The sequence below is a fragment of the Camellia sinensis genome, chromosome 1 (assembly GCF_055761805.1).
Source record: "Camellia sinensis isolate YWXY chromosome 1, ASM5576180v1, whole genome shotgun sequence".
Taxonomy (NCBI): Eukaryota; Viridiplantae; Streptophyta; class Magnoliopsida; order Ericales; family Theaceae; genus Camellia; species Camellia sinensis.
In genome coordinates, this window is record NC_138961.1 from 235,718,254 (window position 1) to 235,746,112 (window position 27,859).

General features: G+C 34.2%; 1 protein-coding gene across 1 annotated transcript; it reads left to right on the forward strand.

Moving 5' to 3' along the window:
* Positions 1-20,350: 20,350 nt before the first annotated feature.
* LOC114260227 (Transducin/WD40 repeat-like superfamily protein) lies at positions 20,351-27,514 on the forward strand. The gene is made up of 14 exons (XM_028200300.2): positions 20,351-20,709; positions 21,136-21,236; positions 21,706-21,812; positions 22,937-22,972; positions 23,105-23,190; positions 24,679-24,746; positions 24,850-24,960; positions 25,054-25,179; positions 25,774-25,917; positions 26,204-26,312; positions 26,423-26,559; positions 26,704-26,739; positions 26,831-26,939; positions 27,063-27,514. The coding sequence occupies exons 1-13, from the start codon at positions 20,547-20,549 to the stop codon at positions 26,921-26,923; spliced, it is 1,317 nt and encodes a 438-aa protein (XP_028056101.2). The 5' UTR covers positions 20,351-20,546; the 3' UTR covers positions 26,924-26,939; positions 27,063-27,514.
* Positions 27,515-27,859: the final 345 nt, after the last annotated feature.

Sequence of the window (27,859 nt, forward strand, 5' to 3'; positions counted from 1 at the left end):
AAAATATTACTTATCCCAAAGCATCTGTATAATGAGCATCAATCCATAAGAAGTAATATTACTGAATGTAATATCTCTATAATAAGCAGATGTTTTTGATAAAAATTCAAAATTACTGCACTCCATTTTTAAAAATTATTGAGCAGATGTTTTATAAAAATTCAAAATATTCAAAATTATTGCACTCCATTTTTATAAAAAATTAAAAATTTTGATGATGTTTTTACAGATGTTTTTGAACAAAATTACTCCATTTTATAAGAAGTAAAAAACATCTGTTTATAAGAAGTAATATTACTTCTTATTACTTATCAAAAACATCTGTTTACAAAAATTACAGAGATATAAAAACATGCTTAAAGAAGTAAAAATGGAGTGCAGAATCCATTTTTAAGAAGTAAAACATGCTTTGGGAATTTTGAATTTTTATAATGAGCAGATGTTTTGAAGATGTTTTATAAAAATGGAGTGCAGTAATTTTGAATTCAAATTTTTTTATAAAAACATCTGTAATTTTGAGCAGATGTTTTGAACAAAAATGGAGTAATTTTGAACAAAAATGGAGCAGATGTAATTACTGCACTCAATTTTGATGATGTTTTTGTAAAATTACTACACTTCATCTCATTAGTTTTTGAATTCAAAATTTTTATTTTTGAATTCAAAACATCTGTTTTATAAAAATTCAGAATCCATTAATTCAAAATTTTGAAGTAATATTACTTTCGGAATTTTGAATTTTTACAAAACATCTGCTCATTTTTAAAACATCTGCTCAAAAATTCTGCACTCCATGTAAGATCCATTTTTATAAAACATGTTTTTATAAGAAGTAAAAATTACTTATGTTCAAAATTACATATGTTTATAAAAATATGTTTAAAGCATCTTTATAATGAGCATCTGTTTATAACATCTGTTTTTGAGATGATAAGTAATATCTCAAAGTATCTGTATAAAACATATTTTTGTAACCTGTCAATAAATAAAAATTTATTAGTGACAACATTTTTAAAATAGAAAAATTGTCAGTAAATCCAAGTTGAGGGGTGCATTAAGTATTAGATTCAAGCTTTGGTCTTTGTTGTTTATAAAGACTCATAACACTTCTGAGTTGGTAAGGAAAAACATGTGATGGTAGGGATAATTTTTAACATTTTTACCCTATATTTTGACCTAAAAAAATTTAAAAATGCATAACTTAAGTTCTACAAATCTATTTTTAACGAAATTAATATAGGTAGATTTGTCTTTCTGATATCTTTCAAATAATAAGATCAATATTGAATATGAAATTTAAAAATAAATAAATAATAGATTGATTTTTCGATAAATTAAAATAACAGAACAACATTTTTTTTTTTTTTTTTGAGAAAGTAAGCGCTCGAAACCACTTTCGGTAATTTTGAATGGATAGATCTCACAACAAATAAATAAATAAATAAATAATTTGAATAAAAACAATTGTCTAAAACGGAATAACAAGCGTAAAGTTATGAGTTATTGAGATTTTAACATCATGAGCGAATTATTTTTGCATCTTCATATACATATTTGTTCAAATTATTTGAATTTGACCGTCTAAATTATTTTAACTTTGTCCCATATTTGAACCTATCGGTCCAAATCATTTTAACATGTTTCAATAATTTTAACCTATCTGTACAAATTATTTTAACCATGTATGCTAATATTTTTACATGTTTGTGCAAATTTTTTGAACATATTTGTTCCCATATTGTTAAATTATTTGTCCCCATATTGTTGACTTTTGTGTCCAAATTATTTTAACATATGTATGTCAATATTTTTACCTATCTGTCCAAATTTTTTGAGGTTATCTGTCCCAATATTTGACCTTATCTATCCAAATAATTTTAATATATGTGTCCAAATTATTTTAATCTATCAGTACAAATTATTTTAAGCCATGTATATTGCAACTCTTTTGAACTTATTTATCCCCATTAACTTATGTATGTCAATATTTTTTTTTTCTATTTGTAATTTTTTTTTAACCTATTTGTCCAAATTATTTTAACATATCTTCTCATATTCTTAACCTATCTGCCTACTTATTTTAATTAATAAATTTTTACTTATATGTTTAAATTATTTTAACTTATTTGTTTTCAATATAGAAAAATACGTACATCAATTTGAACAGATAGAGATACCTGAAACATAAAAAAAAAAACATTTGTGGGATTACATCTTTAACATGTCATAACTTTACACTTGGTAATCTATTTTGGACAAATTTTGTTTTGTTTTGTTGTTTTTGTTTTTAGATTTATGCATATGAAACTGCGGAAGGCGATTTTGAGTGATTACTTTCGCCCAAAAAAATAAATAAATTCAATATTAATCTTATTTGAAAGATCTTGAAAAAATGAATTTACAGATATCAATTTTATTAAGAACAAATTTGTAAAACTCAAGTTATGAGGAGCAACTTTTAATTATTCGAAACGTTCATATTGTAAGGTCCGTTCAGTAGATTATCTATAAAAATAAAAAATTAATTGGATATCTTTAGTCCCATGATTGGTTTTTAATTGTTTTGGAAGACATATAGTGTCACGACCCAAACCCGGCCCTATGGGTTTAGCACCGTAACCGGCCAGTAATCCGAGATTACCGAAGGCCTGCAGAACAGTAGAATAGTAAAACAGAGTACAGGGCCTGGCGGAAGCCAATACAGTAAATGAATAATGTCCATTGAGCTGTGTCAGTCTGTATGCCAAAAAGATTTTTCATGCATTCACATATACAAACAGTACAGTCTATACAAAATTTACAGTCACAGTACAGGGACCTAATCCCTTGATAACAGTACGGTTAGCAGTTAACAATCTATACAGTAATCCAAACAGTATGGAGATAGACGGGGGAAAAACAAGACACCCCAAAGCCATAACATGGCAACTCGGAACCTCTCAGTGAGGCACAAAGGCTGGCTTGACAAAACTGGAGTCTAACCCACGCTCCTAGCTCCGATCTGGTGGCTGAACACCTACATATATATATAAACAGTGAGCTAAAGCCTAGTGAATAACATAATGCGTAAAGGGGTTAAGAATGAAATGTCCTTACAGTATTGAAATCAGTTCATTAAACAATACTTCAGTCTTTCAGTTAGAACAGTTATTCAGTTATATGTGGTACATCCATTAACATAGCAGTAAACAGTAGGTCTTAAAGACTGAACAGTAATGATGGCCATCAATCAGTAAACAGTAGTGGTCCCACGAGGGAACCGACAGAGATCTCTGTAACAGTAACAGTAAACAGTAGGTGCTAAGGATGCCACAATACAGTTCAGAAGATAGGACATACATTCATTCAGTAAACAATATCAGTTCAGTAAATAGTTCAGTTCAGTATTCAGAAGATAATCATTTGAACATATCTTTACACAATTGTTACTCACAGAGTTTGGGCTACAGTATGCCAGAGCGTGTCTCCCCAGTCGCTAACCCTACACAGTTCACAGGTTGAACACACACTAAGCTACACAGTTGGGAAAGATAACAACTTAATCCCTAATTTGCCTCGGTGTGTTCTACATCTATATCCTCAATAAGATGCCTTAAACTAGGTCTAAGAATGCCTAAAATGGGATGAGGATGCAAAGATGTGATCAGAAAACAGTCTCGGAATTTTCAGAAAAACAGAGTCTCGCTCGAGCTCATGTTTCCCCGCTCGAGCGGACATGCAACAAAGATACACGCTCGAGCGTAAACTTTCCCGCTCGAGCGTACTGTAAAAGTACTGGATGGATGAAATCTCCGCTCGACGCCCGCTCGAGCTTGAGACATGACTCCGCTCGAGCGCCTAATCCTCCGCTCGAGCGGACTGTAAAACAGTGCAGAGAGATGCTGGATGCTCGGATTTCACGCTCGAGCGTCACTTTCCCCGCTCGAGCGGAAGTGCAAAATCTAGAAAACCCAGATTGCACCTCCAAGCCAAAACCAAGTTTAAATGCATCAAAACCAATCCTCTTGGGCCCATTTTCTAGAAAACATTTATAAACGAATAGAATAACGTGGTTCAAAGCTCAATTTGAGAAATCAAAGCCCAAGGGTGTTTAATTCACACTCAATTTCAAACCAATAACATAAACATGGAGGACATGCAATCATGCATGAATTTAAATCATTTTGAAGCTCCAATTTGATGCTCTAAGGAGCCAATTCTTTTCAAAACATGGTGAAATCATGGACTTAAACATAATTATGAACATGCATGTACCCTTTTGCCATGAAAACAACTCAAACATCTATATTGCAAACACGCATGCATGAAATGAGCTTCAATTCACCATTAATGAACCAATTCATGACTTAGCTCTACAATTAGACATGAACCATGCATGAATCAACTTAAAGACAAATCGAAAAGATGAAATTCATACCTAGGTTCCTTGAATGCAAGTCTAGAGGTTTAATCTAGCAAGAACTCCTCTCAATTCCTCAAATTCCAAGCAATTCTAAAGATGAATCAAGTTGAAACACTCTACTCCTCTTTCTCTCTCTCTCTCTCTCTAGTCGGCAAAGCAAGGAGAATGGCTGAGCAAAATGTGTTTTGATTCAAGGTGTAATGAGGCTCAAATATATGTATTGAGTGGGCCACTAAGGGTGGCAATTTGGTAATTACGGCAAACTTGCAATTAACTCATTTTAATCTCAATTAATCATACCTAATCAGTTTTTAGATAATTATACCATAAAATTACATAAATTATGCTGATCATAAAACACTAATCAATTTTGGATTCGGCCGCCGATAAGGCCTTCACTTACAGTCTAAACATATAAGCATGAACAGATAATCATACAGTCGAACAGATAGAATGCAATTTAACTAACATATACTCAATCAATTCGGTTTCCAATTTCAGTCAGCCAGTTCCGTAGTTTATTCAGTTCAATTATCAGTCATAATCAGTCTCGGTTAACAGTAATTAGCGGTTAATCAGTCATTAGTCGGTAAGCAGCATGAGGGTTGTTACAGTCTCCCCTCCTTATAAAGAGTTTAGTCCTCTAAACTCGAGTTACCTTCAATCTGGAAGAAAACAGGGTTCAGTGGGAACAGTTCAGGATATCTTTTAGCCATGTCCTCTTCCCTTTCCCAAGTGGCATACACACCACCATGGTTCTGCCAGTCAACTTTCACTAGCGGGATCTCTTTGTTCTTCAGTTTCTTGATCCGTCTGTTTACAATCTGTATAGGCCGTTCCTCGTAAGTGTAGTCATCACTCAACACTACGTGGGTAGGCTCTATTACATGGAAGGGATCCCGAAGATAATCTCTTAACATCGAAATGTGGAAAACATTATGCATATGCTCCATTTCAGGAGGGAGCGCAACTTGATACGCCACCGGATTAATTTTCTCAATAATCTCATACGGTCCGACGTATCTCGGCGCTAACTTGCCCTTGACTCCAAAACGAGTCTGGCCCTTCATTGGTGTCACTTTCACAAAAACTTGATCACCTACTTCATACTCTCTGTCCCGTCTTCTGACATCTGCATAACTTTTCTGTCTACTCTGTGCAGTTTTCAGTCTCTGCTGTATCAGTTTCACTTTCTCAGTGGTTTCATAAACAATCTCGGGCCCAAGCAAAGGCCCATCTCCAACTTTTGCCCAGCAAATCGGAGATCTACACTTTCTGCCATACAATGCCTCGAAAGGCGCCATACCAATACTCGAATGGTAACTGTTGTTGTAGGCGAATTCAACTAATGGCAGATGACTTTCCCAATCTCCCTGAAAATCAAGGACTCGAATGGTAACTGTTGTTGTAGGCGAATTCAACTAATGGCAGATGACTTTCCCAATCTCCCTGAAAATCAAGGACACACATTCTCAGTAAATCCTCCAGAGTTTGGATGGTCCTTTCTGACTGTCCATCTGTCTGAGGATGATAGGCACTACTCAGCCTCAATTCAGTACCCAATGCGGTCTGTAGACTTTGCCAAAACCTCGATGTAAACTTCGAATCCCTGTCAGAAACAATAGACACAGGCACTCCATGCAGTCTCACAATTTCATCAATATAGATAACGGCCAATTTGTCCGCATTATAGATTGTTTTGACAGGTAAGAAGTAAGCAGATTTGGTCAGTCTATCAACAATAACCCAAATTGAATCCATACCTTTTCTGGAGTGAGGTAACCCAACGATAAAATCCATCGTGATATGCTCTCATTTCCACTCTGGTATGGGAAGGGGTTGCAACAATCCGGCAGGTCGTTGATGTTCAGCTTTAACTTGTTGGCAGTGAAGACATTTCGATACAAAATCGGCAATTTCTTTCTTCATTCCTGGCCACCAGAAATTCTGTTTCAGGTCTTGATACATTTTCGTATTCCCCGGGTGGATAGACAATTTCGAATTGTGGCCCTCTTGCAGAACTCTTCTTTTCAGTTCAGTATCATTTGGTACACACAGTCTTTCATGAAATTTCAGTACATTGTTCTCAAATTTGAATCCCGGTCTCGGTTTAGATTCTCTTTCTTCGATGATCTTCTTCAAGAAGTCATCCTGTTGCTGTTTCTCTTTAATTTCTTCAATCAGTGCCGGTTGAGCAGAAATAGCAGCTAAGGTTCCACCTTGTTCTCGCAAAACAATTTCGATTTCAAATTTTTCAAGGTCACCAAGCAACTCTTTCTATCCGGTAAGCAAACATGCTACGTTTCCAATTGATTTCCGACTCAATGCATCGGCAACGGTATTGGCTTTTCCCGGATGGTACAAAATCTGCAGGTCATAGTCTTTAATTAGTTCTAGCCATCTCCGCTGTCTCATGTTCAGTTCTTTCTGTGTGAAGAAATACTTCAAACTCTTGTGGTCGGTATATACTTCACATGTCACCCCGTACAGATAGTGACGCCAGATTTTCAGTGCAAATACTACTGCAGCAAGTTCCAGATCATGGGTCGGGTAGTTCTTTTCATGCGGTCTCAGCTGTCGGGAAGCATAGGCAATTACTCTCCCATTCTGCATTAAAACACATCCCAAACCCTTATGAGAAGCACCACTAAAGACAGTATAACCATCCGTACCTGAAGGTAAAGTCAGAACAGGTGCAGTCACTAATCGAGTTTTCAACTCCTGAAAAGCAGATTCTCTTTGGTCAGTCCAGTCAAATGGTATCCCCTTCTGAGTCAGTTGAGTCAACGGTAAAGAAATTTTGGAGAAATCTTTGACAAATCTTCTGTAATATCCAGCCAAACCCAAAAAGCTTCGGACTTCAGTCACGTTTGTCGGTTTAGGCCAGTTCACTACAGCTTCAATTTTCTGCGGATTAACAGAAATTCCATCTTTGCTAACAACATGCCCCAAAAACATAACATGGTTAAGCCAAAATTCACATTTAGACAGTTTAGCATACAGTTTCTGTTCTCTTAAGGTTTGTAGGGCAAGTCTCAGATGATGTTCATGTTCTTCTATATTCTTGAAGTAAATCAATATGTCATCAATAAATACAACAATAAAATTGTGAAGGTATGGTTTAAAAATTCTGTTCATGAGGTCCATAAATGCAGCTGGTGCGTTCGTGACTGCAAAAGGCATAACTAAAAATTCGTAATGTCCATACCTCGTTCTAAAAGCAGTTTTATCAATGTCATCTGATTTAACTTTCAACTGATGGTATTCGGATCTGAGATCAATCTTCGAAAATACTTTAGCACCCTGTAATTGATCAAACAGGTCATCAATACGCGGTAATGGGTATTTATTCTTTACAGTTACCTTATTCAGTTCACGATAGTCAATGCACAGTCTCAGTGAGCCGTCTTTCTTCTTTACAAACAAAACAGGCGCACCCCATGGTGAGGTACTGGGTCTGATGAACTTTTTGTCTAACAGTTCTTGTAGTTGCACTTTCAGTTCTTTCAATTCAGTTGGAGCCATTCGGTACGGAGCTTTAGAAACCGGCTGTGTTCCGGGAACCATATCAACAGTAAACTCAATCTCCCTGTCAATCAAATCTCCTGGCAAATTGTCTGGAAAGACATCTGGGAATTCTCTGACTATAGGAATACAGTTCACATTAGCATTATCATCAGTAGATACAGTCAGTACAGAACACAGATATCCCTTACATCCCTTTCTAATTAATTTAACGGCTTTCACTGACGAAATCAAATACGGGGGAGGTACTACTCCACTCCCATTAAACACGAATTCAAGCAAACCAGGTGGATGGAAAACAACTTGCTTGGTCACACAATCAACAGTGGCATGATATTTTTGTAACCAATCCATCCCCAATATTACATCAAAAGGATCAATGTTCAATGGTAGTAAATCAATAAACAGATGCATGCCCCCAATAATGATTTCACATGCGGGGTACATAAAAGCACATGTCATGGATCCTCCTACGGGTGATGATACGGCTAGCAGATAGTTCATGGGTTCTAAGGGTCTATTCAATTTCCGTGAGAAAGCATGCGATACATAAGAATGTGTAGACCCCGAATCAATCAATACATATGCGTTTTGTGTACAAATAGAGAGGATACCTGACACAACGGTTTCAGTATTTTGCACGTCTCCCGGTACTAGGGCGAACACTCTGCCCTGCCTCATGGGCTCTTTCTCGGTAGCCTTGGGATTAGGCTTTGGTGCTATAGTTGATGCTGCTGCGCTTGGTGCAGCTTTACTACTGGCTTGTGGCGCAGAGGGGCAGTCTTTAACCATGTGGCCCGCCTTGCCACACCTGTAGCAGGCTCCAGATATTTTGTAGCAGACCTCTTTGTGCTTCTTGCCACACTCAAAACAGGGTGGTATGAAACCACTCACTTGGCTGGGGCTAGTTGTCGACCCCGTATTCTGTTTCTTGTTGGCCGGGTTGTGCTTGCCTTTATTGAATTTGAAACCCTGCCTCTTACTACGCCATTCCGACGTTGGTGTTTCAGTTTTCAGTGCTTCAATGTTTGATTCAGCCATCAAGGCTCGGTCAAGAACATTTACATAGTTCGGTAGCTTCAAAACATTGATTCTGTCAAGAATTGCAACATTAAGGCCGCCTTCAAACTTCCTGGCCTTCTTATATTCAGTATCCACCATATGCGGTGCATATCTAGCAAGCTCGGTGAATTTCGTCTCATATTCCGCAACGGACATTGTGCCCTGCTTCAGCTGTTCAAATTCAGTCACTTTTCTATCCCTGACACACTGAGGGAAATACTTTTCAAAGAAGGCTCCTTTGAACTGAGCCCAAGTCATAACTGTATTTTCATTACGGATAAGCATCCACCACCTTCTAGCTTCTTCTTGTAGGGTGAAGGTAGCTAACAATACTTTATTCGCTTCTGAGCACGGAAACACTTCAAATAGTTTTTCTGTTTCAAGCACCCAAGCTTCAGCCTTTAGCGGTTCCAGTCCTCCCTGAAATGATGGCGGTTTCATCTTGTTGAATTTATGGGTGAGAGCAATAATATCCCCATCATTCACATTCGTATTAGGTTCCGGCTGTACCGAAGGAGGAGGAGGTGGGGGCGGTTGGTTCTGTTGTTGTTCAAGTCTAGTGGTTATCAGTTCCATCATTCTTTCCATTCTTGCCTCAGTAGATGAGGATTCAGGTTCATTTGCATTGTCCATTTCACTATAAGCAGTTATAACAGTTATAAATTGTAACATAAACAGTTGCATATTTAGACAGTTATCACATCAACATGTATTCAGTCATAACATAGCCACACACTTTTCAACTTCATGAGATGCCCTAATTACTTTTCTAGGACACCCTATATCTCATTTGGACACGTGTGTGCGATATAACTCGTGGTAAGTATCGCTCTGATACCACTCTGTCACGACCCAAACCCGGCCCTATGGGTTTAGCACCGTAACCGGCCAGTAATCCGAGATTACCGAAGGCCTGCAGAACACTAGAATAGTAAAACAGAGTACAGGGCCTGGCGGAAGCCAATACAGTAAATGAATAATGTCCATTGAGCTGTGTCAGTCTGTATGCCAAAAAGATTTTTCATGCATTCACATATACAAACAGTACAGTCTATACAAGATTTACAGTCACAGTACAGGGACCTAATCCCTTGATAACATTACGGTTAGCAGTTAACAGTCTATACAGTAATCCAAACAGTATGGAGACAGACGGGGGAAAAACAAGACACCCCAAAGCCATAACATGGCAACTCGGAACCTCTCAGTGAAGCACAAAGGCTGGCTTGACAAAACTGGAGTCTAACCCACGCTCCTAGCTCTGATCTGGTGGCTGAACACCTACATATATATATAAACAGTGAGCTAAAGCCCAGTGAATAACATAATGCGTAAAGGGGTTAAGAATGAAATGTCCTTACAGTATTGAAATCAGTTCATTAAACAATACTTCAGTCTTTCAGTCAGAACAGTCATTCAATTATATGTGGTACATCCATTAGCATAGCAGTAAACAGTAGGTCTTAAAGACTGAACAGTAATGATGGCCATCAATCAGTAAACAGTAGTGGTCCCACGAGGGAACCGATAGAGATCTCTGTAACAGTAACAGTAAACAGTAGGTGCTAAGGATGCCACAATACAGTTCAGAAGATAGGACATACATTCATTCAGTAAACAATATCAGTCCAGTAAACAGTTCAGTTCAGTATTCAGAAGATAATCATTTGAACATATCTTTACACAATTGTTACTCACAGAGTTTGGTCTACAGTATGCTAGAGCGTGTCTCCCCAGTCGCTAACCCTACACAGTTCACAGGATGAACACACACTAAGCTACACAATTGGGAAAGATAACAACTTAATCCCTAATTTGCCTCGGTGTGTTCTACATCTATATCCTCAATAAGATGCCTTAAACTAGGTCTAAGAATGCCTAAAATGGGATGAGGATGCAAAGATGTGATCAGAAAACAGTCTTGGAATTTTCAGAAAAACAGAGTCCCGCTCGAGCTCATGTTTCCCCGCTCGAGCGGACATGCAACAAAGGTACACGCTCGAGCGTAAACTTTCCCGCTCGAGCGTACTGTAAAAGTACTGGATGGATGAAATCTCCGCTCGACGCCCGCTCGAGCTTGAGACATGACTCCGCTCGAGCGCCCAATCCTCCACTCGAGCGGACTGTAAAACAGTGCAGAGAGATGCTGGATGCTCGGATTTCACGCTCGAGCGTCACTTTCCCCGCTCGAGCGGAAGTGCAAAATCTGGAAAACCCAGATTGCACCTCCAAGCCAAAACCAAGTTTAAATGCATCAAAACCAATCCTCTTGGGCCCATTTTCTGGAAAACATTTATAAACACATAGAATAACGTGGTTCAAAGCTCAATTTGAGAAATCAAAACCCAAGGGTGTTTAATTCACACACAATTTCAAACCAATAACATAAACATGGAGGACATGCAATCATGCATGAATTTAAATCATTTTGAAGCTCCAATTTGATGCTCTAAGGAGCCAATTCTTTTCAAAACATGGTGAAACCATGGACTTAAACATAATTATGAACATGCATGTACCCTTTTGCCATGAAAACAACTCAAACATCTATATTACAAACACGCATGCATGAAATGAGCTTCAATTCACCATTAATGAACCAATTCATGACTTAGCTCTACAATTAGACATGAACCATGCATGAATCAACTTAAAGACAAATCGAAAAGATGAAATTCATACCTAGGTTCCTTGAATGCAAGTCTAGAGGTTTAATCTAGCAAGAACTCCTCTCAATTCCTCAAATTCCAAGCAATTCTAAAGATGAATCAAGTTGAAACACTCTACTCCTCTTTCTCTCTCTCTCTCTCTAGTCGGCAAAGCAAGGAGAATGGCTGAGCAAAATGTGTTTTGATTCAAGGTGTAATGAGGCTCAAATATATGTATTGAGTGGGCCACTAAGGGTGGCAATTTGGTAATTACGGCAAACTTGCAATTAACTCATTTTAATCTCAATTAATCATACCTAATCAGTTTTTAGATAATTATACCATAAAATTACATAAATTATGCTGATCATAAAACACTAATCAATTTTGGATTCGGCCGCCGATAAGGCCTTCACTTACAGTCTAAACATATAAGCATGAACAGATAATCATACAGTCGAACAGATAGAATGCAATTTAACTAACATATACTCAATCAATTCGGTTTCCAATTTCAGTCAGCCAGTTCCGTAGTTTATTCAGTTCAATTATCAGTCATAATCAGTCTCGGTTAACAGTAATTAGCGATTAATCAGTCATTAGTCGGTAAGCAGCATGAGGGTTGTTACATATAGTCCCCTGTTATAGGACCTACATTGCTGCTGATTAGAACATGTTCACTATCGATTTTGTAGTGTGTTCTTATATGCCTTCCAATATGTTTGTTCTTGTTAGCCAGTGTGTTACTTCCACTAAGTAATACAATCGATTGAGAACACACTGTATAGCCAGTTTTCTTTCTAACTATATATGCCTTCCAAGGGCACCTCAATCGATTGTATTATTTTCATTTTGCATTATGAATTTGGGGTTTTTGTTCCATTTTTTTTTTTAGAAATGTTCCATTGAATTTTTCAATGTGTTGGGTTAGTTTTACTTGAGAGTTAGTATAAATTGCTTGGGTTAGTTTTACTTGAGAGTTAGTATAAATTGCTTGGGTTAGTATAAATTGCTGATTAAACATTTTTTTTTTTTTGGCGGCATACATTTATGTTTGGACTTTCTAAATGATAATGATAATGATAAATTTAAATTTAATTTCAACACTATAAAATTGAAGTCAGTTGGGGAAGAGAAGAGTTCAAATTTGGACAATTGTTGTGTTCCCATTTTAATACTCTTCATGTTGCTAGGGTTGATTTTAATTTGATCATTTTAATGTGATTGTTAAAATACGTCATCGAATAGTCATAATTATATAACCAAACATTTCAGGTTGAAGTACAATAGTTATGAACAATATCACTATTTTCGGTCAAGTAAGTGTTCTTTTTACTTTTTTTTTTCTCCCTCCATAGAAATTTAAATACCTCTCTTATAATGTAAGGCCTATATATTTATTTATTCTAAACTTATCATATCTAATTTTCTTTTAATAAATGTTTTTTCCCTCATACTTTATAGGTGGATGAAGACTTACGCCGAACGGGAATATCAAGAAAGAAATGATTTTTTTTTTCTTATTTATGTGTACAAAATTTTATTTATCACTCTAAAGTTTTTGTATATATAGATTCAATTTCTTCAAGAAAGAAATGTCAATGTTGTTGTCTGCGATGAGCGTGACCTTAATACTATTCGCATTCGTGAGGTAAGCCTACAAGTAACTTATATTCGTATGCATTTTCTTATCATTTTAAAAATATATTTGAATTATATATTCTACTTATTTTTTATGGGGAAAGGAAAAGGAAAAACACAAAGCAATATCAAAGGAGACAGAAAAGGCTATCCCTTCTGGCAAAGGAAAGGAACATGCAAATCCCGTAGTATGGTTTCTCAACATTTTTAAAAAGTTTGTTTTTCAAATATTTATTAATTTTTTTTATATAGATTTTTGTAAGAATTGCATAATGTCATATACTCTTTTTTATGTATATTTTTATGAGTTATTGTTTTTAAAATATTTATTCAATTGTTTTGACTGATTGTAAAATATTTTTCTAAACCATGGTAAAGTAAGCAAACCATGTTAAAGTAAGCATTTGTATAACATGTTAATGCATTTGTCTGAACATTAATTTGAACACATGTTGCATTTACAACATATCATAATAAACATATAAGAGAAGAAAACAAAAAATGAAATGAAGTTTTTAATTATATAATATAGATTTTTTTTAAAATTTTAATTTTACTTATAATTGATTTCTGTAACAATGAAATTATTATCATTTTGAATTAATTTTTTTGTAAAGGATGTGATACCAATATTATTTACACCGTGCCTTTAGGCACTGGTATACACTAGATGGATAGTGTCTTTTTGGAATTTGGTGAAATTCCATGAGTTTTTTTCCTCCCTTTTTAAATCTTATCAATACACGCATTGGTTCTTATGTGATTAACAACTCAACCGAGCGAAGAAGAAAAGTTAGTTAAACTTCTGATAACAAATACATGATAAAAGGGAAGCAAAAGGTGGGACAATCTTCACATTTTATGCACCTAATTATAGAATATTCTCATTTTAGGTACACAATGATAATGTGCTATCAAAAGCTGCATTAGCTCAACGTGCACGGCGAGAACGTAAAAAAAATCAAAACTCATGTTCTGCATACCAATTAGGACAACGCCTGCGACGAGAATGAGAGAGATCAGATGAATGTATTAACCTAAGACAAACTTCTGTAACACCCAATTGGTAAACAACTCTGTTTAATTCTTGAAATATATATTCTTACTATTACCACTTTATTATACATATTTTAATTTATTCACAATCTATTTTTGTGGGCCTGCTCCTACAACCCCATCTAGAAATGTTAGTGTGGTCATCCGTGGTGAGCACGACCTTAATGTTCTTCGTGTTCGTGCGGTAAATACAAAATCAAGTAAAACATTGTATGTATTTTTATTTATATAAGATTTTTTTAAATGTTTTGAATATTTTATTTATATTTGTTAGGCAAAAGAAAAAGAAAAAGGTCAACTCAATGTCTAAGGAAAAAGAAAATGTGGCTCCTTCTGACAAGAGAATGACAAATGCATGTCAAGTGATATATATTCCTTTTAAAAAATATGAAGCAAAACTATGTGAATTTGTTGCTTTATGTTTCTGCCCATAGAATGATTGTAATATATTTTCCTATAATTTGCTATTATTTATATTTGTCTTTCAAATTTCTTTATTTTTATTTAGCATAGATACATGTGCATTTATAATGTAACATATGAAAAGAATAGGAAAAAAAAAACGAAGAAATAAAGACAAACTATGTAATGAAAGAATAAACTAAATATGATAGATTTTTATTTCTTCTTTATTTTTTTTGATAAAAAACAAAATGCATAAAGAAAGAAATAAATACAGATAACACTATTAAAGGTATAAAACAAAATTAAGAGAAACAAAATAAACAAGAAGATATTTCATGTTAAGGACAAAATATTCACATATTTTGCACCAATGACAAAATATTTTCATTTTAGGCACAAAATGGTAATGTTATATCAAAAGCTGCATTGGCCTAACGTGCACGACAAGAGCGTGAAAAAAATGAAAAGTCATATTTTCAATGCTCGCAACGAGAACAAGAGGGATCAGAAGAATGTATTCAACCAATACACCCTTCTTTAGCACCAAATCGTCGCAATCGCGCTTGCCTGGAATGGGAAACAATAACTGAAGATTCTCATTCGGCACAAAAATGAACAATGGTTGCCCCATCATTCTATATGTTCGTTTTCTATGCCAAGCACATCTTTACCTCCACAAAGGAATCGGTAAACTACTATGTCAAATCTTGAAATACATATTCTTACCATTTTGTTTTATAGAATTTTATTTATACACAAATATTCGTAGGTCTACTTCTATAAATCAATTTCTTCAAGAAGATCTATGTACTGATGATGAATTAGAAGATATGCCTATGAGTACATCAATTGATGCCCGAGCACACAACAATTCTTGCCGCCATTATCTTGGCAAGATGAACGTATTATGTCCTTATTGTTCAGCCTTACATTAGATGGATGAAAAATTGACCAAATCATCTATAAAGCGTCCCTTATTCGGAACTTGCTGTTTGGAATGAAAGATTAGGCTACCTTTACTTATTACACCTCCTTCATCACTACAAGCGTTGTATGATGGGAATAATGATCAATCAAAATCGTTTCGAAATTATATTCGATTGTACAATGCAGTCAATGCTTTTACGAGTCTTGGTGCTACATTGGATCCTAGAGTACTCAGTGGAAGGGGTCCTACATCATTCACAATTCATGGGGAATTACGACATCGAACAGGATCACTACAACCACAACCAGGGCAGGATGTGAGTTATGGTCAACTGTATATCTATGACCTTGATTTAGCGTTAGAAATTCGTAATCGTGGAAATCCTAACTTGAGAAGGGATGTGCTCAAAACTATTCAGGATAGTTTGTTGCAAGTCAATGCATTTGTAGCTACATTTCGCCAGGCTCATGCCATTTTACATCAATTAGACGCGGCAAGACACAATCTACCTGCTCATCTTCATTACAATTCAACAACTGATCGATGTCGGTATAACTTACCAACTGCAGATGAGATTGCGATTGTAATACCAGGTGATGGAACAGAGGTAAGTGGAATGAGAGATATCTATATAATAAGGCACAAAGGTTTTTGAAAATATGTTAGAGACAATTGTCTTACTAGGACATTTTAATGGTCCTGATTCATTTCTATATTTAGATGGACAGCTCAGATGAAAACCTTCTCTCTCACTCTACCTGAATTTCTCGCCCAAGAGCCACAAACTTTGCAACTACCCATCCTTATTTGTCACACCTCAACTTCCCACTTTTTAAATTTCAAAACACACCCATCCATTCCCTACAAAAAAGAGACCCACGCTTATCGAACTCTCTTTATAAACTTTTTTTTTTTTTTTCTTTCAGTCTCACTCAAAATTTTCAATTTTCAAAACACCCACTCTCAGCCATGGTGCTACTCATCACCTCATCCAGTCATTACCTGTGCCATTTCCTCCAGTCATCTCCACGCCAGTTCTACCCACAAGCAGGGTATGAAGAACTCTCTCTCTCTCTCTATCTATCTATCTATCTATCTATCTATCTATCTATCTATCTCTCTTTGTGATTGCTCTGTTTTTTTATTGTTGTTTTGTTTGTGAATCTGCAGATGGGTAAAGCACGATCCGATGGAGATTATGGAGAGTGTGAAGATTTATATGAGCAAGGCAATTGACAAAGCCACTGTAGATGGGCACAATGTTGACGGTGGACTTAAGGCAATCGGACTTACCAATCAGAGAGAAACAACGGTCGTTTGGAGCAAATCTATTGGCCTCCATCTCTATAACACCATTGTTTGGATGGATGTTTATACCAATTCCCTATTCATTCATTGATTCATCCTGTTTCTTTTTCCTTTTTTTTTCCTTCTAATTATTATTATTATTTTATCATTTTGTTTGTGCAAATTGAAGATCTAGAATTGTGTTTGTATTCTTATCAATACCCATTTCTTGAATTGTCTGAATTTTTTTTTCCTTTGTGAGGATATTTTGTTCTTTGGATGTGATTTTATATTGTGTGATTTTACCAAAAACTGTTGCATGTGATGGCCTACCATTACTTTTTCTTTTTTTTTTTAAAAAAAAAATTAATAACTTTTCCTGGTATTTGAAACATGAGTCTTTGATTTTTTTTTACCGAATCACTATTCATCTATTATATTCGCATATATAGTGGTGCTGATCATGTGCGAGATGGTAAGCATGCACTATTAAATAAGTTTTAGTTATTTTTGCATCTATAGGTGCACACACAACAACACAATAACTATCATCTTTCATAATTAATATTCCAGTTAATTTTTTTTTTATAAATTGGGTTGAAAGTGGGAAATATATAAGAGTATATATATATAATAATTCATTTACATAATAATTTAGAAAATCAAATCGCTTAATCAATTAGTTTCAACGATTGATTGATAGGACTTTACTCCTGATAATTGATCAATTAGGTAGTGTTTGGTTCACTGTAATAAAGTTCAAACATTCTTTACACTTCTCATGTTTGGTTGACTAAAATAATAGCAAAAAATTCATTACAATGAGAGTCATCATTAACTATTATAAGGAGATGATCATTCCATAAGAAAGTGTAAGAAATTACCATTTCATTTAATTTCATCTCATTTCAATGTACCAAATATAGCATAAATGAGATTGAAGTGTTTCAAATATGATTAGTGTTTTGATAGGAAGTGTTTCAATTTGGGAGAAGTGCAATTTATCTTGGGAAGATTTTTTTTTTTATTAAAAATATCAGAAATGCTACATATTCTTAAAAAAATAGAACTTTATAACTCTCACTCACCTATGATTAGTCCAGAAAGGAAAGAAAAAAAATAAAAATATATGATTGGTCCACATCATTTTGAGAGTCATGGATGTTTCTAATTTTGGGGGTTCTTGAAATTTATTTGAGTTACTAATAAATTGGTGTTTCATTTAAGTTTCATGTCTTCATTTAGGGATTTTTCTCCTTCCCATGGATTCATTACATACTCTTTGAAAAGAGAAAAAAAATAAAAAAAAAACAAAACAAAACAAAAAATTTGAATACATTCCTCTCTAATTTTGATTTATATTTTAATGTCATCATTAATTGCATCGTGCCTTCAGGCACGGGCATACGCTAGTATTTAAATATTTTAAAAATATTTTAATTTTGTTAAGATTTTAAATATTTTAATATTTAAATATGTTACGATTTTTTAAATTTTTTATTTTTTTGAATATTTTTAAATATTTTAATTTCAAAATATTACGATTTTAATTTTTTAAATTTTAAAATATTTTATAAAAATAAATTCAAACTCTATGTTATAAAAATATTTTAATTTTTTTGTTATGTATTTGGTTACAATTTGAGTGTATAGTTGTGAAAGTAGTATGGAGTTTCGAGTTATGTGTTTGGTTATGAGTTTTAAAAATAATTTCTTAATTGGGTTTTGTTTTATGTGTTTGGTTACGATTTGAGTGTAGAGTTGTTTTTAAATTTAAAATATTAACATTTTAAATTATTTAAATTTTTTGAATATTTATTTTAATTTTTTACTTATTAAATTTTTTAGATTATTTAAATATTTATGATTTAAATTTTTTGAATATTTATTTTGAAAAAAAAAATTATTTCCTTTGTAGTATTTTCATTTAAAAAATTGATTAATGTTATTTTCTGTTAATAATAAATTTTTTTAATTGAATTTTAAAAAAAGTTTAGTTATGAGTGTTGATCAGAATTTTCAATAGTGTGAAACTAGTGTGTTTTGTTATGAGTTATAACAATTTGAATTAAATTTTGAAAACTTTTTCCAAAACTCATAACCAAACAAAATTTCTCATTTCACATGTCAAATCAAATTTTCAAAACTCAATTTCACACTCAATTCAAAACTCAATTCAACACTCTATTCAAAAACCATAACCAAACAAATTTTTTACACTCAAATCATAATTTCAAAACTCATAAACTCAAAATACAACTCATACTCTCAAATCATATTTATAAAATTCTACCAAACGCAACCTTTGGTTTTTTGACATACTTGATTTACTAAGTTGAGTTCATTAGGGGTGGTTTGAGAATATGATTTTTTAGTGACTTTTTATTTTATTGACTAAAATATGAGATTAAAAAAAAAAATGTTTAAGATACTTTTTAAGGGAGAATTATGTGGGTATAGAAAAAATAAATTACAAATCAGTGGTAAAACTTATACACTTTAATAATTAAAATGTTATACTTTTTTCATGATTTTATAATTTTTTCTCATTATACCATTGTGCAGCTATTTCTCTATTTTTAAAATTCTTTATGAAAATATATGTAAAAAGTAAAGTAAATAGAAATGATTTTTTTGATTTTTTGATATTTGTTAATTTTTGAATTTTTTATAGTAATTTTTAAGTGAAAATGTTAACATGCCAAATCAGGTAATGCTTTAATTGTCAACAAATCTACGACAAACAATTGATTTTCATGGGATTTAACCATTTCCATGTAGAGGATATTGCCGTGACAATTCAAACCTACGTATATTTTTTTTTAAATATATATTTTTAGAACTCAAACATAATTTTTATGTAAATTAATTTTGGACGAATTTGAATTTTAAAGAATTTCCCATCCAAATCTTGTATTAAAGTTGCAATTAAAATTTTGATCTAGGCCTTGTTGGAGACTATTTGGACTATTGGGTTCACAAATACGAGTGTTATTATCGCATCAATTACATTCGAGCTACGTGCACGGATCCAAAAAAATTCAACATCATGAAAGTAAGGCCTGTGTTTGATTGTGACGAAAATAGTGAAAAATTATAGAAAGAAAAAACAATGAAAATTTTCTCGCATTTATTTAGCAAGAATGTGATGGAAAAATACAAGAAAATTAAATTTCTTATACAATACATATCAACATGGTAACTTGACTCTTATTTTCTTGCAAATAATACATGATTTTTTGTTTTAGTTTTTGTAAAAGTAACAATTGAAAAAATCATTTAAACTAAATAGGATCAAATTTCTAATGCAATTTTTCTATAAATGGAATAGGAAGGACATATTGTATCCACTTTTTTGTTTGGGCTAAAAGCCCATTATCTGAGCCTGATAAGGCCATCTAACCCATAACTAAACTTTGCACTGTGAGCTAGGTTAGCCCTTACAAAAATTCACAATCCAAAAAAACGGCCCATATTGCATTATGACTTCCTCTGCCCTAATTTATTGGCTTCCCTCCCTTCTTCTCCACTGAGTTTTGTTTTCTCTCTCTCTGTTCTGTGTGTGTGTGTGTGTAGAGAGAGAGAGAGAGAGATGGATATCAATGGAGATGTTGAAGAGTTTTCAAGGCGAATCCAAGTCCGCTTCGTCACAAAACTCCAGGCTCCTTTTAAGGTTCCAAGCACTTCCATTGCTATTCCTTCTAATCTCACTCGCATGGGCCTCTCCGCAATTCTCAACAACCTTCTTCAAGCTGGTACATATCTTCTCTTCTCTTATCTGTATCTATGTCTATATGTATGTATGTACATATGTGTGTTGTTCTGTGATTAATAGTCAATGGAGTTTTTTATTTTTTTATTTTTTATCTAGGTTCTGTGATCATATGATAAGATAAGAGATTGTTTTTTCTCTTGCTAATTTGAATTGAAAAATGATTGGCTATTGATGGTGTGAGCTCTTATTAGGCTTTAGAGAATTGTTTGCTAGACAATTGAAGATTGCACCAGCTTTTATGCTAGTGATTTGCAAGTCTATTCTCTGTTTGACTTGAATATTTTTATCTATATTAGTCAACTTGCTTGTTCATAAATCAACACTCACACACATGAATGTGTGGATATGTACAAATTCTTTATTTATTTACTTTATTATTTTAAGTTTTTTGTCTGATCATCACCAGGAAATGCTGATTGGAAAACTGAACCATTTGATTTTCTGATCAATGGAGAGCTAGTTCGGATGTCGCTTGAAGAATTTCTACTCGCCAAGGGCATTTCTGCGGTACTTTTTTTTTTCCTTCCTAAAATTGGTGTTTCACAATTTCACAAGTGGAATATCATTTGTGCTCTTTAAAAAACTCTGCTTATTGTTTCACTGCTTGATTTTTACTAAAACGAGAAAGAGATGAACCTGCTTTCAAAACTAATAGAGAATGAAAAATGTGATAATTTAATCGAATTCTCACATCTATTGTTATACCTTTTATAGTGTTGAACACCCTAGTCCAAAGTTCCACTGTTCTGTGGCTGCTGATGTTAACCTTAAGCAAGAAAAGTGCTCATGTAAAATTTCATGCATAAAACCAGAGTATGAGCTCAGCAATAAAAAAGGAAAATCAGAGTATGCACTAAAGAAAGGGACACATAAGAAGCTGAAAATACCTTGTTTATTCCGTAGAGAATTTTGTTTCTTCATCATGAATTTGTCCTTTTTTGGCACATTCCTAACCAGAATCTTTGATCTATTACAGGAGAAAATATTAGAAATTGAATACATAAAAGCTGTGGCCCCACGAAAAGAAGAAGAACCTTCTTTACATGATGATTGGGTCAGTGCTGTTGATGGCTCAAATCCTGGGTAAGCTTGTGAATTTGTAAGAGTATCCATGTTGCTTTATTCTTCCCCCATTCTATTTTTTCGTGTATTAAGTACTTTGATGTTTATGACCTTTCGTTGTTAGGAAGATTTATATCTTTTGGAAGGGAGTTGTTCTCTCTTGCCTGTTGTGAAAATGGGACACACTATGGTGACCTCTAATGTTTGATGGTGCCAAATTTGACCGTGGCATTGTCTGAATTTGATTAGATTGAATTGAACATTTTACTTTCGATCATCTGGTAAATTATGCACCTCTATATTAGCTAGCTCTGAGGATGATCTTTTTTATGGTCTTTCCAATAAGACCAAATCAATTGTCTGTCTTAAATTTTGTTTGTATGATGTTGGTATAGGGCATGTGCTTCTATTCATTTCAAAGCAATCAATGAGCAGACTAGGACACGAACAGATAAGAAAACATGAATCGTTAATTTTTCTCCATAGATAACATGTTCTACATTTCTCCATGCACAAATGGATTTATGCAGTGTGACTGTGATATACTATCATCATGCTTCCAAAAGTTATGAAATGTACATTTGGGTTGAGTTCATTCCCATCTGGGGTGAGTTCATTCCAATCTGCTTCAGTTTGTGAATTGCTGACAATTATCCACTGCCTCACCTAGATAACAGATTGTTACAAAAGTTTATTCTCATCCTTGTATAAGCTCTTAATCATATAGTTCCCATAGATGGCGGAGACTGTACTGTGCTGTACATTGTCAGGCTAGATATCTAGCCCCAACCTTAACTTACGTGTATTGGATGGAACTTTGGGGCTAAATATCACGTTCACTTTTTTTGAGGTCTTTTGGAATCCTTATTTTACATCTCCTATTTTCTAGATGAAATGGACTATTTTTACTAGCAAATATTGAATACAGTAGCTTATTTGCTATGAAGAGCAGGAGGTTCTTCCCAAAATTTTAGACCTGGCAGTCTTAATATGGTGAAAGATTTAAAGCCTATTTTGCATATTTTACAATTACGTGTGCATTAGACAATGTGGAATATTGATGTGTTACTAGTATTTCACATTCTTAATTGCACTGTGAATTGCATTAATTTCCAAAATATATCCTTCTTTGTGCCATGTTTCAGGCTCATTCTGACTGGGTGCTATGATGGTCTAGGAAGGTAATACTGCAAGAATTTTGATGCATTCTACTTCTCTCATGGAACTACATTATGTTTGTTTTAGTTTTGTTCATTTCTTCATGAATAGAAACTTGATAAATTTTTTATGTTCTTTTAATTCTGTTAACTTAGGGTATGGAAAGCTGCTGGGTTGTGTTCACATGTATTAGAGGGACACAGTGATGCAGTAACTTCCGTTAGTGTCATTAAGCCAAAAGGTACAAAACAGGAGAGATGTTTTCTTCCAATTTGCTGATTTGGGTTATAATTTGCCATGTTTATTACAGTAAATGTTATGTGGTAACTGGTAAGAGGTAGTTTTGGCTGTATTTGAACTTAAATCTCCACTTATTGAAAAGAAGAAAGGGCTACTGAGTTTCCAAATACTGACAATCTAATTGGTATGTTTTCATTTTCAGTGTCATCATTTTTCATGTTTTCAAAAACAAAAACAATCAAAAGTTTGAAAACACCCCATCGTTTTCATATCGTTCTTATTTTTGTGCAAAAACAATTTCAAAAATTTAGAACACAAAACATCAAAAGTGTTCCCTAAAAAATGGGATGTTTTCAGAAGATTTCCTGAAAACAGTTTGCAAGCCCGGGTTAAGGAGGAGGGTTGTGTTTTAGGTAGCCGACAGCCAACACGTAAAAAAAGCCGCTCGGATCCCTTATGAAAATGAATCCTACTTTGTCGTTATTTAGGGTCAATTATCACAACAGCGGGAGAGATTGATGCAGATGTGGCCCATAGGATTAAGGCGGGATGGTGTAAGTGGAGAAGTTCGTCTGGGGTATTGTGCGATAGACGAATACCCACTAGACTAAAAGGTAAGTTTTATAGAACGGCTATTAGACCAGCTATGTTGTATGGGACGGAGTGTTGGGCAACTAAGAAACAACATGTAGATAAGATGAGTGTGGCTGAGATGAGGATGCTAAGGTGGATGTGTGGTAAGACTAGACAGGACAGGATTAGGAATGAGTGTATTCGGGAATGGGTAGGAGTAGCACCGATAGAAGATAAGTTGAGAGAGAATCGTTTGAGATGGTTTGGTCATATTCAACGGAGACCAACAGAGGCAGTAGTGAAGAGATGCGATGCTGTAACGGTAGATGGAAGTGTTAGGGGACGGAGTAGGCCTAGATTAACGTTGACTAGCGTTATAAATAGAGATATGAATCTACTTAATTTGACTAATGAAATGGCCTTTGATAGGGCCGCGTGGAGAAGAAGGATTCATGTAGCCGACCCCATTTGATGGGACTTAAGGCTTCGTTTGGTTTGGTTTGGTTTGGTTATAATAAAAAATTGAAAACCAAACTGATACCAACATATCCTGAACATTTTTTTTATAAATCCAATTGATTTTTGGCTCCTGTCAATCATACATTACCAATTTGTTAAGTACGCACCTCGTCATTTGCTTCAAAGAGTGCCACAGCTTCCTTTGTTCCATTGAATCTAAGACTGGTACTACTTGTAACAAAAATGAAGACTCCAATACTTAGAGGCACATCATTGTGATTAATAATTAATTAATTGTCGATATGGAGTAAACTTTAATTATTATTATGCCTTCATCATGCAATTTAGTGTTATTTTTTCCACGGTCTATCCTTTTGAAATTTATTCTATGTCCTGATATGTGCATATGCTATCATCGTCTTTCCTTTTTTGTTTATCTAAGTCTGCTGATTTACAGGCATGGAAAGCAGTACTGATGTGTCTGTAGCCACTGCTTCTAAAGATAGGACATTAAGGCTGTGGAAGGTATTTGAAAGATGCTATAACTTTTAGAAAGAAGGATAATACTTTTGTTTCATAGTTAACTAAAACACCCCAGCTTTCTAATAATTGCTTTGTCCCCTTAAAGTTTGGTGTAGATAAATCCTTTGATCATCCTACAAAGATTAGAGCTTATAAAATTTTGCGTGGGCATAATGCATCTGTACAGTGTGTTGCAGCACAGCCTGCAGGAGATATGGTATCATTTATCTTCATCTTCTACATAGGTGTCTTTGTTTTAAATTCGAAAGTTGTCTTTGTTCACTTTCCTTCTTTTGTTACATTTACTCAGGTGTGTTCAGGTTCTTGGGACTGCAGAATCAAGTTGTGGCAGACAAATGAACTTGATAAAGGAGGTGACAGTGTGTCAATTAAGAAGAGAAAAATGGACAGTGAAGATGAGGAATCTCAATCAGAGGTAGCATGCCTTTTGGGAATTTGGAATTCTACGGATTTTTTAAAAAAAAAAAAAAAAAATCAGCATCTACGTGCAAAAATCCATTCTTTAGTATGTGTAACTGGGAAGGGAGGATATTAGTTGCAGAAGTTCAGTCTGTGCTAGTGATTAATATAAATTATGGTTATTTGGACTCACTTCAAATACTATGAAAATCAAAATGGGCAAAATTTATGGGGCATGCACAATATTTAAACATGATAGAACTGTTTCATATAATGGGCGTTTAGCTATGCACTGATTAATGATTAACATTACTCGCAGATATTTCACATTACCTTCCACTTGATATTGCTTTGTTTAGGGATTGGTTTCATAAGAAAAAATAGACTTCAAAGGTTTTTATAGAAGGGAAAGTAGAGATATCAATCAAACCTAGGAACCATGCAAGAGGATTTTCCTGTATGCACACATTTTTTTATATCAATTGCATTGGTTTCTTTTTCCTTTTCACATGCTCTTTGCGATAAATGTGCGAGTGAACTTAAGATTTCATTAATTTTATTCCCGGCCATGCTATTTACATTTTAATATAGAGTTTCCTGTTGCATACAGGGAGAGGCCGTCTCTACACTCGTGGGTCATACACAATGTGTGTCTTCTGTGGTTTGGCCGCAACATGAAACAATTTATTCTGCATCATGGGATCACTCAATTAGAAGATGGGATGTTGAAACTGGCAAAGATTCGCTAAACGTGGTGAGTGAGATCAGTGTGCTTTTTTCTTCACTTGCATGTGTGCTTTTTGAATGAAGCCTTTCGTTTGCTTTAAACTTGGTTTCCATGTTTACCAAATGAGATTGTTAGCCAGTCGTTACTAATAATTTTAACAAAACTTGCCCTACATAAGTCATTTTCCAGAAATTGGCTTCCACACCACTATTAGAAAAGATTCATGCCTTGCTTAACATTCGTAGCTACAATCATTTTTGTAGTTCTGCTTTCTGTTGAAAAGGAGGTAATGAGTTCCTTCATCTTCTTACAGTTTTGTGGGAAGGTCATCAACTGCCTTGATGTTGGAGGTGAAAGTTCTGCCCTTATTGCTGCTGGTGGCTCTGATCCTATCCTAAGAATATGGGATCCCCGCAAACCAGGTGTATTAATCTAGCAAAAGCCATAGTACCTATCAGTTCTCTCTCTCTCTCTCTCTCTCTCATAGACACACACCTGCTATATCTTACAAAGAATGGCATTGTTTTGGCAGGAACTTTGGCTCCTATTTTTCAGTTCTCATCTCACACTTCCTGGATATCAGCTTGCAAGTGGCACGATAAGTCATGGTTTCATTTGGTTTCTGCATCCTATGATGGAAAAGTTATGTTATGGGATCTAAGAACTGCGGTATGCTATTGTCTCCAAATTTTTGCCCCATTATAATTCAGATGCATGGATCAACACCATTTTTTAAAAAAAAGAAAAGAAAAAAAGAACAAAGAACAAAGAAACAAAAAAATTTAATCTAAATGGTATGATTTCCTGTTGCAGTGGCCACTAGCAGTCATTGATTTACACAAGGACAAGGTATTCCATTTTTCTTTCTTTGTTTGAGTCCACAGTATTCTGTCAGTCAATCTCAGAGTTCGTTAAATATGGTTGTCGTTTCAAAATTCAGGTATTATGTGCTGACTGGTGGAAAGGTGATAGTGTGATCAGTGGTGGGGCCGACTCGAAGCTTTGCATTTCATCTGAAATTTCTGTGCGGTGACGTAGAGACATATAATGTGAGTACTAATAGTAATTGGTTACGGGCTACTTTTTTCTAGTTGGAGTAGCTTCTTTCTTGGTGTCACTTTCTTTGTTATTAGGAAACTTAATTCGATGTCTTCAATTTTTCATTCTTCCAGCTAAGAAAGAAGTGCCGCAGTTGTTCTTCAGAATGGAAAGACGGAACAAACCAATACCAGTGGATGATTGAGATTGCATGGAGCATCCCTTTTTACTATCCATTTCAACTAGAAGTGATGGCAGCATGGGCGGAGCTATGCATAAAGTAGTGGGTTCAATTGAACTCACTGAACTTTGATTTTTATTATTTTTTTTTCAAGAATTATGTAGTATTATATAAAGATTTTAGATGTTTTGATAAATTGACACCATTAGAATTGTTCAAAAAACTAGATTTATTAACCCAAAAAAAAATGTTTAAAAAAATAATTAATTTTGTACTTATCATATTTTTGTATACTATTAATGGTTGAATATGAATATAAATATGAATATGAATACAGATATGAATGAGATTTGTATGGATATCATTACAATAATTATTGTGTATGTCATACATTAGATAGTAAAAATATGGCGAGTATAGTTTTATTGACATAATAAATATCATGATATCATTTTTCTTTTGAATAATGGTATAAAAATAAAAAATGCATAATTAAAAAAGAAAGTCATAATCAAACTTATTAAAATAATGTCATAATTAAAGAAAAGTTGTCATAACTATAATTAAAAAAAGGTTGTCATAACTAAAAAATAAAGGGCAAAATTTATTCGGTAATGTTAGGGATATAAAAATTTTAACCAAGTAAATGATCAAATGTTTCACATGAGGGGTATCTATTTTTTTTTTGTGTTACACTTATGTGAGACATTTAATCATTTATTTGATAGAAAATTTCGGACCTATAACATT